The sequence below is a fragment of the Ambystoma mexicanum genome, chromosome 2p, assembly GCF_040938575.1.
Source record: "Ambystoma mexicanum isolate Mex_15411 chromosome 2p, UKY_AmexF1_1, whole genome shotgun sequence".
NCBI classification, from domain to species: domain Eukaryota; kingdom Metazoa; phylum Chordata; class Amphibia; order Caudata; family Ambystomatidae; genus Ambystoma; species Ambystoma mexicanum.
In genome coordinates, this window is record NC_090923.1 from 713,851,138 (window position 1) to 713,864,928 (window position 13,791).

Consider the following 13,791-nt stretch of genomic DNA (forward strand, 5'->3'; position numbering starts at 1 on the left):
CGTCCCCTGTCCGTGTTTGTGCTTTGTGTCCAGCCTGAGGCTAAGGGCAGCATCAGTGGTGTCTGCCAGTGTTCTCCGTGGTAGCATGAGGCCGGCAGCCGTCAACTTAATGCAAATTTCCAGGTAAATTGAATCTGGGTGTTTTGCATATGGCTGTGTTTAAAAACAGAGCTCCCCCCAATCCCTCTAAGAAAGTTGAATCTGGGTGTTTTGCATTGTGCTGTGTTTACAAAAAGAGCTTTTTCCCCCTTCTAGGAAAGTTGAATGTGGGTGTTTTGTATTGTGCAGGGTTTAAAAACTGAGTCCCCCCCTGGGAAAGTTGAATCTGGTGTTTTGCTTTCTGGTAACTGTGGCACTGTTACTTGGTCCCTTTAGGCTCCCTCCCACCCTATTTCCCCCTGCAAGGCTTGCTGTTCTCCCTTGTGTCTTCCTTTGTTGTGAACCTGGCCCCGCCCACTGGACATTCTGAGTTGTATACCACAGGACTATGCATCTCTCTCTCTTCCCTCAGGCCCGTCTCCTCCCTCCTACCTCCTTCGAATCCTCTACGGTGCTCGCTGTTTCTCCCATCTTCTGTAACTGCTACTCTATCGCCTATCTTATCCCTCTCACTAAGTCTGGTAGGAAGAAGTTCAACCCAGGCCTCCCTATCGCTGATACCTACACCAGCGTTTCCTCCAGATAGACCGTTACCGACATCCTCGTTGTAGTTCCCTCTCCAGGCCTATGGACACCCCATATGGTCTCTGTTCTCTCCCCTTTTTCCTCCTCTCCCATTAATGGTGGCACTTGGTGGGAGGCCCTCCTGTCCCCCTTCCACTGCTCCAAGACCATCATTGATGTCTATCTGAATGGCACCGTCTTGGTCCATGGCCCTCAGCCCAATCTCCTTGTTTTTGATAGTCGTTTCCCGCATCTATCAACTTCCTTCCTTGTCCTGCTACTCCTACGCACACCCTTCTGCCTCCTCCGCCAACTCCCTCTTCCGCCACCTCTCTTGCATCCTCCTCATCTTCTCTCGGGTCCCTCTACCACCTCCGCCCGCGTACCGCTTGCCTGTAGCCCTCCACGGAAGTCTTTCAAATGTGGCAATCTGCTCCACGTCGCTACTCTCAACTCTCGCTCTGCTGTCAACCACTCCACCGACATCTGCCGACTCCTCAAATATCTTGATCTGGATGTCCTCAGTCTCACCGAGACATGGTTCATGGCCAGATCTGTCACAAGTTTTGACACTCTCCTCACCCATGGTTACAAGATCCTTTCCAAACCCAGAAGCAACTGCCCAGGAGGTGGAGTAGCTCTGATCTTTCCGAAGTCGATCACTGCTTCTGGCATTCCTATGCAGGCCTAATCCTCCTTTTAATGCATGGTCTGCAGGCTCTCTATCACTCCTAGCCTCACCATTTACAGGCCACCTGGCCAGGTTGCTCTCTTCCTCTCTGAGCGGGATGACCTCTCCTTCTATCTCCTTGCTTCTACCTCTCAACTTCTCTTCCTTGGAGACCTCAACATCCCCTCAACATCCATCTGGATGCTTCCAACCCCTCGTCTGGGCTCTTTCGCAATCTCTGCAACTCTCTCTCTCTTTCTATTCTACCCTATGGCCCAACCCACTCTGCTGGGCACACCCTGGATGTTCTCATTTCCTCTAACATCCCCTTTTCAAACCCTCTCACCACTCCTCTCACTTGGAGAGACCACTTTCTTCTCTCTTCCCACCTGATGCTCTCTCCCCAGGTGAAGCCGACCCCAGCACTGTCCCCCACCTTCTCGGCCATCCGGCCCATGAAGAGTGTGTCAGTGGAGGCTTTTGCTGCTACTTTTTCGCCTCCGGCTAACTCATATTCTGACACAGCCCTCTCTAACCTTGTCCCTGTCATGAGGATCCATCTGAAGCCTACCTCCAAGTGCAACTCTTGGTATGACCCCTATTTCACCACACTTAAACGGAAGTGCAGGGTGGCCGAGAGGAAGTGGATGGCATCAGGCACATTCTCTGGCAAACTGGCCTGTCGCCTGCTACAAAGGCAATACAGACTCTCTGTGAGCCTACATCCAAGCCTGCATCTCTGCAGCCTCCAACAACAGGGCCAAAGTCTTCAAAATCTGCAAGGAGATGGACAATCATGCTGCAGTTTCCACCTCTCCTACTCCCTTCCAGGCCCTCTGCATAGCACAGGCTTCTCATTTCACCATTAAAACTCAGGACATCCTGTCCTCTCTCTCCTCTTCCTCTCTCTTTGCTTCTCTCAGCCCCTCTCTGGCCACGTCTCGCTCTCCTCCTTCATTCTCCTCTTTCCCTCGTGTTCACTTTTGACGATGTTTCTAGACAAGTCCGATCTATGAAAGTATCATCCAAGCAGGTGCTCCCCTGCTCCTCCAGAACCATCAAGGACCACATTGACACCCGCACTCCAGCCTTGGCCGATTTCTGCAACCACTCTTTTGCCATGGGAACTTTCCCTCCCCCTAAAGCACTCCCTTGTGCACCCCCTCTTGAAGAAGCCTTCTGCCGATCCTTCCTCTCCGGCAAACTACCATCCGATCTCTATCACTCCTTTCCTGGGCAAACTCCTGGAAAAGCTGGCCATCTGCCAGCTTACTCTCCATACCAAATCTGTGGGTTGTCTCCAGGACCTTCAGTCTGGCTTTAGAGCAGCTAGAAGCACAGAAACCTCTCTTCCGAACCCCGTGAAGACCTGCTCTTAAGTCTCGACTCTAGCCTTCCTTCTGTTCTCATCCTCCCTGATCATTCCTTTGCTTTCGACATGGTCAACCATGTCATCCTGATCAATCGTCTCTGTTACAACCTGGGCATCACAGATCAGGCCCTAGCCTGGTTGACCTCCTTCCTCTCTGATTGACCCTCCCAGGTCCAACTGGGGTCCTCTCTCTCCACATTTGGTGTTCCCCAGGGCTCTAAACTCTCACCCTGGCTCTTCAACCTTTACTTGGCACCTCTGGCCCATCGCATCTCTACTTTCTCTCCTAACTTTCAGTGTTATGCGGGTGACACTCAGCTCTCTTCTCTCGCTCATTCATGATTGCCTATCCACGATTCAGGAATGGTGTGCCTGAATGCCAGTAAGACTGAGATCCTTCTCATTGGGACCCCTGCTCCCCCTTTCCCACTTTCATTCTGGCCACCCGCCTTGGGCACTCTACCTGCGCCCTCGCCAAAAACTTGGTATCATCTTTGACTCTATCCTCTCGTTTTCTCCTCACATCACGGAGGTCTCTAAGAAGTCCCACTACCAGCTGCACCTCCTCAGAGGTATTCTTCCTTTTTGCATTTTCCCCAAGAAGCTCACTGTCTCCAAAGCCCTGGTTCTCTCTAAGCTGGACTACTGCAACAGCCTATTTCTAAATCTGCCTGCCTCTACTCTTCACCCTCTGCAACTAATCCAGAGCCGGACTGCAAGACTTGTCCTTGGCTTCAAGCTTCTTCAGCCCTGAAATCTCTCCACTGGCTCCTGGTGGCTGCAAGGATTAAGTTCAAGACCCTTTTCGTTGTCCACAAGGCTTTCTGGGGTCGGTGACCACACTACATCCAACTCTTTCTTCCTAACCACTTTCCTTCTCGATCCCTCCGCTCATCCACCTCCAACTCTCTGAGGGTAAGATGCTTCTCCAGGCTCAGAGTAGAGCAGGACCATCTCAGGTTCCGGAAGCTACTCAAGACCTTCCTTTACGCTTCTGCTCTCTTTCTCTCTCTCTCTCTCTCTCTCTCTCTCTCTGTCTCTCTCTCTCTCTCTCCCCAGCTGATGGTGGTCTGCTGCACTAACTGGTTACCTGGCCTCCCTCTGAACCTTATGTGGACCAGGCTCCTTCACGACCAGTAGCCCCATGCACTGCCTCTGGGCCTACCGCAAACTAGGGACTGTATCTGCAACCATACAGTCCCATGCCTCCTTGCACTTACTTAGAACTGGCCATCCCAGCAGCACTTATTTGAGCTTTGCTTATTGCACTCTCCCTTTCCTTCCCCCCTTTCCCACTGCACTTGCACGATCTGAATGACACAGGGCCTAGTAAGATCGTTGCTTTGTTCCCCTTTGTCTTCTCCTTCCTAGTCTTGTCGCGCCTAGAAACACTTGTGTAGAGGCACGTTATAAATGACTTATCATATCATGCCATATCTCCCCGGGGGGTGTCCAGAAATAGAGGGCACACTTCTCAGAACTGTTCAGAAGTAGGTGACTCTTCTCTCTGCAGTGTCCAGGGGTAAAGCCCTGATCTCTCAACAGTGCTCTCAAATGAAAGGTCCTTCTCTCAGGAGTGGCACGTTATGGCGGAATTGGAATGTGCAGGAATATGGGAGCCTTTCAGATGGTGGTTTCCTGAGGACACACCTGGGGACTCTGACAGCACCACTGCAGCTTTAACTACTTCACTGGCTGCGGTCATCTAGGACATATATCACTGCACAGATTGTGGTGCTATAATGACTGAAGTTTGAGGACAGCTATGGTCCTCCAGGATTGATGGTGCTCAGGTGTTAAGGCGCGACACGTACCTGGTAAGACTCATTGCATGATGGCACAATTCCTGCTTTCTGCAATGCTCTGGAAGAAAACATATTACAGTTAGGCAACAAAAGGCATTGTGGGCCCAGCTCAATATAAGCAGCATTCCTCACAGGACCCTATACACGTTACCGAAGAATGAAGGAGGGTGGACAGGTTTCAAGGGTTATAAAGGGACAGTATGGCCACCTGTGTGTGCTTAAACTTCGGACAAGCTTACATTGTTCTTGCAGCCAAATTCGGGAACTTCTCTCCCCATTGATTCAGAATTCACTCAACCACTTTGCCTTTAGCAACACAAGAAAAAACCTGACTGTTCCAACAGCAGTAATGTGTTGCACAGTGAGATCTCTTAAGTGGGGAACATTGTGCTTTACATTTGCCTAAAATAATGATACAAAATAAATCACGTGTTGCTATTTTTATCAACAGTGCACCCTAAGAGTTTATATTTAAATGCAATAAAGAGAGTGGTAGAGAGTAGAGACATGTTCCCGATGTCTGAGGGCCAATGGATGTTTTTGTCATTCCAGGCAATGTTACATTTTGCATACCCTATACATTATGTCTAGAAGAAATTACACGTTTCCAATGTTGTTCCCTGCTTTGCCAATGTGTCAGTGCTCATTCAAGGTGTGCATTGCATATTTTTTCAAATTGTAGCACGTTGTCTGCCTATCAGTGGTTCCTTTTTGCCCTACACATTTGAGATGTCCAACCGCACTGCTCGACGTTAGAAAATTCTATAAACGCTGACTGTAATGGCAGCTTAGTTTGACAGTTCCGCTCTACTAAACAAGTAACAAGTCTCAAGCATACCTGCCTAGTCTCTGAGTTTACCCTGGAGACCCAGGGTTTTTACATTCTTCTCCAGGTCTCCAGGGAAGAGCAAGAAACCTCTGGGATTCCAAAGTAATGAGGGGCAGTGATGCTGCAAACTGGCTTCACTCAAGCGTGCGGCCCGCAGGTTAAAGACAATTAAAGGTAATAAATGGCAGCATCAAAAGTTGCTTTTCAATCTGGTGAACTGGGATGATGAAAGCCCCTCTGCTTTTGTTCTGCCAGACGACCGCTCTTTGCAGATTGTTAATAACATTAACCAGGGGTGTTGCTAGGTCTGTAAAAGATCAGAGGCTAAGCTAATGTCTGCACTGGCAGGACTCGGGGCTAACTAGCATTTTGGTTGTAGCACCTGAACTTCTATCTGGGGCTACAACCAAAAGACACAGGGCTATAGCCCCCCTCATCACCCTCCTAGCAACGCCTCTGACATTAACAGTACAAGAGCTGACAGGAGGCCTGAACGGCAGAGGATCACAACAGGAAAGCAGTGTACATGAAAACCATTGGATTTAAAAGGGAATGTTTTGGAGGCATGAAAACATAAACCTGTGTTTTAAAATAATTTAGATATGAAAATAGTTTACAATGTATTTTTCTTTTATGCATTTATAGGTATTCAGTGTGTTTTGTAGAAAAATTATGCAATCAGCACATTTGGCAACATTTGTAGGGGTATTCTTGCTCATATGCTAGCTGCTAAATCTGGCCATGGTGAATGGATGCAAATGTTGGGAGCCTTAGAAGTGCAATGAAGCAAGGAGGAGTCTAATTGTGCACATTATGCCAAGAATGTGGTATACAGCACCCAGCTTGCATTTGAGTTTTATTTGTCCATGTCGGCATGGCAGGTAGGTGGAGTCTCGAGACACGTGGCACCATCTGACATAAATCTCAGGGCTTTTGATTTTGAAATGTAGGCAGGTATGGTCTCAATACCTACTTCTAATCCATAACATCGACCTGAGTTATGCCGCTTAGGACGGCAGAACGGCGGTAGATGCTGATGTAAGCCTCTTATGTGTGGGAAAGGTCGATTGGTGACATTTTTTCAGTCCGTCAAGGAGACTGGAAGCGGAGGCCTTCTCCCCCGTGACAGAGCCTGTGGAACTTGCGAGACGGCCAGCTGCAGCCCAGCACGGCATCTCCAACGCACGGAGAAGGCGAACATTCTAAGAGAAGGTGACTGACATATATTTTATTAAAATATCTCTGCCAAGTAGCGCCTCCAGGAATATTCTCCCATGTTGTCATTTATGTGAGAAACTTTCATTAAATCACGTTGATTAGTGAAGTGAGGGATAAATGAAACACGTTTTACTGCAAGGGATTTTCGGCAGAATATGTCTGTGGCAGTGGGAGAGATTCAGTACCTACGAGCTTTGGGGGATATAACCACAAATAGAAGCTTATCCTTGCTGGGATGTATGGTTGGATAGAGCGCCGAGAGGCTATTCAAGTGGCACCTGTCCATGGTATAAAATCCTTTAACATTAACATAAATTATTAATTTTGCTTCCTCACAAAGTAACCGAAATAAAGAGACGGTTCTAGCTTCAGCTAATGCCTACTAATGCCTACAAATGAGTGGCTCCCTGCCGCGCAAAGAGGCGATTGCGCACCGAACAATGCAATCTATTTTTTGGAATTATGTGCAGTGAATCCTTTTTTGGAGACCACCAATGTTAAACTCCAGCAATTGGATGACATGTAGTCATCTTTTGAAGTTAGAACAGAAGTTGAAAAGGTAATAAGCGACTCAGAAGATGTTACAAATAGGGTGACTCAACTGGAATCTGTGGTAAAAGCCTTGCAGAAACTGTCTGAAAACCTTGAAAACAGCAACAGGCTAAATAATATGTGTATTGTTGGTCTTCCTTAAGAGACTGAAGAAGACAACCCAGTACTATTTCTAAGCACCCTGATTCCCAAGTTGCCAGATCTCCCTAATGCGATAGCACTAAATATCCAAAGAGCTTACCACATTGGGCCTATTAATACTGCATTCAAAGGAAGTAACTCCTCAAGAACACTTATTTTTGCACTACTGGATTACACTCACATCCAGATTATACTTAGTAAAGTTAAATTGGTAAAACAGTTAAATTTGAATGGATGTAAGATTTATATCTCCCAGGATGATTCTAACACAACAGCTTCAAGAAGAAAGGAATTTTTCACATTTAGACCTGCTTTGAGACAAATGAATGCTAGATTTGACATTTTCCATCCGGGAATCTTGACAGTTACTTTAAAAGGTCAAACCTCAACTTTTGAAAATCCCATGGATCTAAGGCACTACATTCACTTCCATAAAATGGAAGAAATTGACGCCTTGCTTTCTTCCCCAGTAGGGCACTATCGCATCAATAATGTACCTCTTATGGTCTTTTGGTTAAGTATTGTCTCAATTATGTTGCTCATTTATTTGAGACTCTAATATAACAAACATGGGATAAGATCAGAGCGGAGAGTGGGTTGGTCCTGATCGATCTGGCTCACCACCTCCTTACTACTTTGCATCAACATGAATTTGTTGGGCCATTTCCTGTTAGCCATAATTCTGGTTATTTCTGTGGTGCATGCAATCCTAAATGTCTATGGTCTGACCTTGCCGAATCCTATCTTCTGGTTAAAGCAAGAGATTATTTATTTCAAACTGCTATCCAAAATGTTATCGTTTTTGGAGACTGTAATTAAGTTTATTTCTGAATTAGGTTTGGTTGATTCCTGGCAAATAACTCATCCCACGGATATTAACTACACTTTCCATTCCATTCCACATAATTTGTTTTCTGGAATAGATTACATATTTTTATCCAAATCCATTTTGAGTTCCTTGCTGAACGCAAACATTGATAGCACCACACTATTGGATCATGCATCATCTAAAGCGAAAAATTGTGCAAAATAATCACAGAACGAATAGATGGACATTTAATTCTTCATTATTAAAGATTGATTTTAAGCAATTTATAAAGTGATGGTTTTTATATGTGTTAGATGAGTCTTAGATACACATGTGTGAAATGTTTGCTGTAAACTGTTGCAAACAATAAATAATGAAAAAGTATTAAAGGATGAACTATTCATCCCATTTATCCCAAAAATGAATCATCAATATTAGACAGAAAATAAAAATGAAGACACATCAATCTTGAATAACTGTAATTGCTACAAAGTGGTACTTAGATGTACATTCTATCTAATTTGTCGCCAGGAAAAAAGAAAATGCTGAATCAAGAATTGTAGTCCATTTTAAAACAATTGAAAACCCTAGAAAAACATTGCAATCTTAATCCAAATTCCTCTATGCTTAATAGCATTATACAATTAAGGATTAAATACAACAAAATAGCATCTGATTGTTCTAGTACTATAGTGCTACATTTTTTAAATATAAGGAGATACATTTCTTTCTATGATTACATTATTATATTGCAACCCCTAATACCTCAAATTTTCTGAATGGACATATGTCTTCCTACTTTCCATTGTTTCGAGGAACAAGACAAGTATATCCTTTATCTGCTATCTTATTCATTCTTGCCTTAGAACCTTTCCTGAACATGATAATACCTGGCAAAAGGATACAGGGTATAAAAATTGGTAATCTAAATATTACATTAGCTGCATATGTAGATGACATTATCCTATTCCTTAGAAACCCTTCATTAGCATACATCATTTTATGTACAAAATATCCTTATTCTCGAAGGTCTCAGGCCATAAACTTAATAAAGATAAATAAATAAAAAATCTACTTCACAAAACATGACATCCAAACATATGGCATGCAAAGGTGCCTGAAAAGGAGTCACATATCTGGGTATATATGTCTCATCTTCATTTAAAGATAGTGTCAAACAAAATACTAGAGTATTAATGTTTAGGCTTGATGACCTCATTAATTCATGATATCCCTTATATCTATTATGGTGGGGTCTCTTTGAATCTATTACAATGATGATTTCATCCATTGTATTGTATTTTCTATGCACTTTTTTCAAATTCATTGATTCACACTTGGTGACATTTCTGTGGGGAAATGTAAAACATAGCCCTACATAGACTCAAAAGACTCAAAAGACCTACTTCCAATGTAGGGGTTACATTTCCACATTTTAAAATGCATCATTCAGCATTTCTAGTGAGACACATTCAAGTTTGGTTTGTCCTGGATAATACTAACAAAATACCCACTTGGTATCTCTTAGAAAAGGCTATGCTGTCTCCGCTATCTTTGGAAGATTGTTGTTTTATTAAAGGTAATAATAGATTTATTAAATGTATGTTTATTCTGGTATCACCTGAACATCTTAGAGGTTTTCTGTATCCACATATTAGAAAATCAGCTGATTTTGTCTCACAGTACTTACAGTTGAATAAATGAATGTGTATTAATGGAAGATCTATCTTTTGGAAATAATGGTTGTCTTAATCTAAGGTCTGATATGTGGGCGTTTTTAGGGAAGTTTAGGGCAGCTCTCAGGGCATTGTTTTGCAATGTTTGAATTTTGGAAGTGATGTGTTTGTTGCTGCCTGTGTAGAGGGCGTTGCAGTAATCTAGTTTTGACAGGATTAGTGCTCTTGCAATAGTGACACAGTTGTGAGGTGAGAGGAAGGGCTTGGCTGCTCTGATTAACTTAGAAGTGTACGAGGTGGCAGAGGCCATGGAGTTCACTTGTTTAGCAAAGGTAAGCGTGGAGTCTATATAAAAACCGAGGGTTTTAACTACTTTGGCTACAGTGATAGTATTGTTATCAATTATGAAGGAGCCATAGTTGGAGACCAGTTTTTTGATGTTGGAAGAGGTGCCTAGAATGAGGAGTTCGGTTTTATCATCATTCAGGCATAGACCGTGAGCGGCCATCCATGCCTGGATGATGAGGTAGACTCTATTCACAAAGGCCAAATCCTTGTCATAATCTCCCGTCAGTGGGATGAGGATCTGTGTATCGTCTGCATAATTAGTGTAGGTGATACCAAGACCGTCTAGATCATCGAAAAGGGGCTTTGTAAAAATATTATAGAGGGTAGGTGATACGCAAGATCCTTGGGGTACGCCGCAAGTGATAGGTGCGGGGTCAGCAGCAGCTAGGGGAGACAAGACGCGCATTGTCCTGTTATCCAGGAAAGACTGGATCCATGCTACAGCTTCCTGGGAGAAGCAGGCTGCCGTGTCCAGGTGATTGCATAGTATTGCATGGTCTACCAGATCGAATGCGGCAGAGAGGTCAAGGAGTAATAAAAGTGAGGTTGTGCCGTTATCTCTTAATATGTCTATTTGTGCCTTAAGGTCTAGTAATGCAGTCTCGGTGCCATGCTGCGGTCTGAAGCCGGACTGTCGGACTCCTAGGAGGTAGTTAAATTCCAGGTGGTGTTGGATTTGTTGGTAGGCAAATTTGTCAAGGATTTTCAATAAGAACGGCACAGTGGTTATGGGGTGGTAATTGGTTGGAATGGAAGGGTCCAATGTTTGCTTTTTGAGAAGGTGGAGGACACAGGAATGTTTAATGTTACTGGGTATGGTGCTTGATGTGAAGGATGCATTTATCAGTTTAGTAATGAATGGTGAAAGTTCACGGGAGGCATCTTATAGGATTTGGGCTGGACATGGGTCGCCCTGACAATTAGAGGGTTTGAGGGTGAGGATAACTTTCTCGACTTCTTTGGTGGAGACTTTGTGGAAGTGGAAGGAGGGAATGTCCAATGGTTTCAGAGTCGGAGAAGGGATTGTGGTAGCCTTGGAAGGAGGGCCTCTGATAACAGTGTTAGGGTCAGTTATAGACGCTTTTTTATTATTGATCTTTGCTTGAAGCATGGTTATCTTATTGGCAGGGATGTTTTGGATGCCTGTACACCAGTTCTTGTCCTTTAGGCAGGAATCAGGAGCTTGGGTGGGGGATTCTACTTCCTTCAGGATGGCGAACAGTTCTTTTGTGTTGGATTTAGCTTGAGTGATATGGGTGTTGTAGGAGGTTTGTTTCGCTAAGATGTTTTCTTTTTTGTAGAGCGTGACTAAGTTCTTGAGGTTTTTTTTGTTAGTGTCTGAGGGGTCTGATCTCCAAGTTTTTTCGCGTAGTCGTTTCTTTTGTCTAATGTCTTTCAGATGGGGCGTGAACCATGCATTTAGGAGGGGTTTGCTCTTACTAATTTTTAGTGGTGCGATAGTGTCCAGGGAGGCCAGCATCACTTCTTTGTATATTTCTACATTAGAGGCTGGGTCAGACTGATTTGAAATGGAGTTTAAGGTGGGAAGAATGAGGGGGATGAGACTTTCGGGAGTGATATTTTTTTTGTTTCTAGTAGTTGCCGTGGGGGCTATGGTACTGTTGTTCGAGGGTGTAGTAGCTTCTAAGGTAAAGGATACCATGTGATAGTCGGACCATAACTGGGACATTATGGAAGTGATGGTAGTTGGGCAGTTATGTTCGGCAATCCAATCGAGGGTCCTTCCTTTGATGTGTGTGGGGCCTGTAATCTTTTGGGAGAACCCTAATTCTTCCAGGGTGTTGTTAATTTGTAGGGCGTTGGGGTCGCGTGGGTCATTAAATCCCAGGTTGAAGTCGCCTAGGATGATGCTTTGAGTGGAGTTTTTTAGATTGTCAGATAATAGGTTTGTGAGGTCTTCCTCGAAGAAACCTATGGGGCCTGGTGGGCGATATATCAGGTGGATGATGATGACCAAAACAATACGTTTTCTGTTAAAGCATTCATGATAATATCATATTGGTGCCAATAGGATATAAGAATGGGAAGGTTTTCTCTGCATCCTTTGAAAGGAAGTATAGACTCGTCACTCGGGAGCTGGTTAACATATGTAATGCCTTAAGATCCACCAACTGGCTATCCACTAAAGAAAAAATCCTCCTTAAAACAGCTTCCCTCACACATAAATGCCTTAACCATGTAGCACCGCAATACCTCATAGACTGATTCACCAGACAGACAGCCGCTCGCCCCTTACGAAAAGCCAACTCTAACCAATTGCTAGTACCCAGATTTAAACTCACTAAATCTGGCGGGAGTAGCTTCGCGGTTAAAGCGGCACAACTGTGGAACTCCCTTCCAACTGATCTTAGGGAAGATCTCCCTTACCAGAAATTCAGATCTAACCTAATCCAATGGCTAAAAGACCATGATGTCTAACCTTGCGCTAACATAATTTGGATCCCTTGTATATTTTGTATATTTACTCTGCTCTACTTTTATGCTACACTTGCACTATTGTAATCTTATTGTATATACTGCCTTGATTTTCTGTCACTGCAGGTGTACAGCACTGTAACCATGGCTGTATTTCCTGATTATTTGTAACATGTAACCTTAAGTTGAACAACCCTCTTTCTGCCTTCGCGCTCAAATACCCCCGGGTCTGGTGCGCAATATAAATAAATAAAACAAACAAACAAACAAGCTAGCATTTACTTTCCTCATAAAGATAGGTAGAACAACATGAGAGACTATTGTTATGAAGCCTCAATGTTTTATACAATTCTCAATGCCTCACAAATGGATGAACAAAAATGGAAATTAGAAACTACATGGGAACAAGAATGTAAGCTGATTGATGAAAAAAAAAACTATGGCCCCATATTTGGAGTAAAGTTTTGCATGCTACTTCATCGGCAAGTTTAACTCAAACCCTTTGTTTCTTTCAACATAGATGATTTATTACACCTGTCAAAATTTATAACTAAGTTATTGCAAAATGACAAATGTTGGACTCGTTTGGATACTGGCGGTTAATTTATGTATATTTTTTATTTTTTATTTTATTGGATATTTGTATGGTGCCCATACACAGGTGTCTCCAGGTGCTACAAGACCAGATGGGGCGGGGAGATATGGGAATAACAAAAAAGTACAACAAAGAAACTGTTATATTGGCCGTGTGACAATCCTACTGTGCAAGTGCATGACAAGGCGATAAGTGCAAAGGGGGGAAAGAGGGTAGAGGGAGAAGTACAGGATTAGGGTACCCCCACAGGTGGGGATGGGCAAGTGCTGATCAGGTCAAGGTGGCAATTGCCAGGGAGAAGAGGCAGGGGAGAGTGCAGTGACAAGGGAGGACCAGTTGGGATAGTCTGGGAAAGGGAGCCCCAAGGGCAAGTGTTGGCAAAGGATGCTGGGGGGAATTGTGGGGGGTGGCCTGGCCCCTGTATGATACGAGATCCCAGTCACAGGGGCAGATAGGGAATTTAGCACGGGAGGGGGAGAGGCAAGGAAGAGGAGAAGAGAGATGTCTTGAGAATTTTCCAGAACTTAAGAAGATCCTGCTGAAATCTAAGGGGTTGGGGGAGGTGCCAGCCAAGGAAAGGGATCTACCTCCCACTCTTTGCTTGGAGAAACGTTTGACCTGCAGAGAGTTGGAGCCAGAAGACCGAAGGGCTGGGAGGTATTTCAGGAGAGAAAGCTG

At 44.3% G+C, this 13,791-nt stretch overlaps 1 protein-coding gene across 1 annotated transcript in view; it reads right to left on the bottom strand.

Annotated features, from left to right (window-relative positions):
- The window catches only part of LOC138566704 (ribonuclease T2-like), a 359,594-nt gene that overhangs the window by 123,285 nt on the left and 222,518 nt on the right, over positions 1-13,791 (bottom strand). The window contains exon 8 of the mRNA XM_069644295.1: positions 4,520-4,568. Coding sequence (XP_069500396.1) covers positions 4,520-4,568 — 49 coding nt within the window. The remainder of the gene's footprint in view (positions 1-4,519; positions 4,569-13,791) is intronic.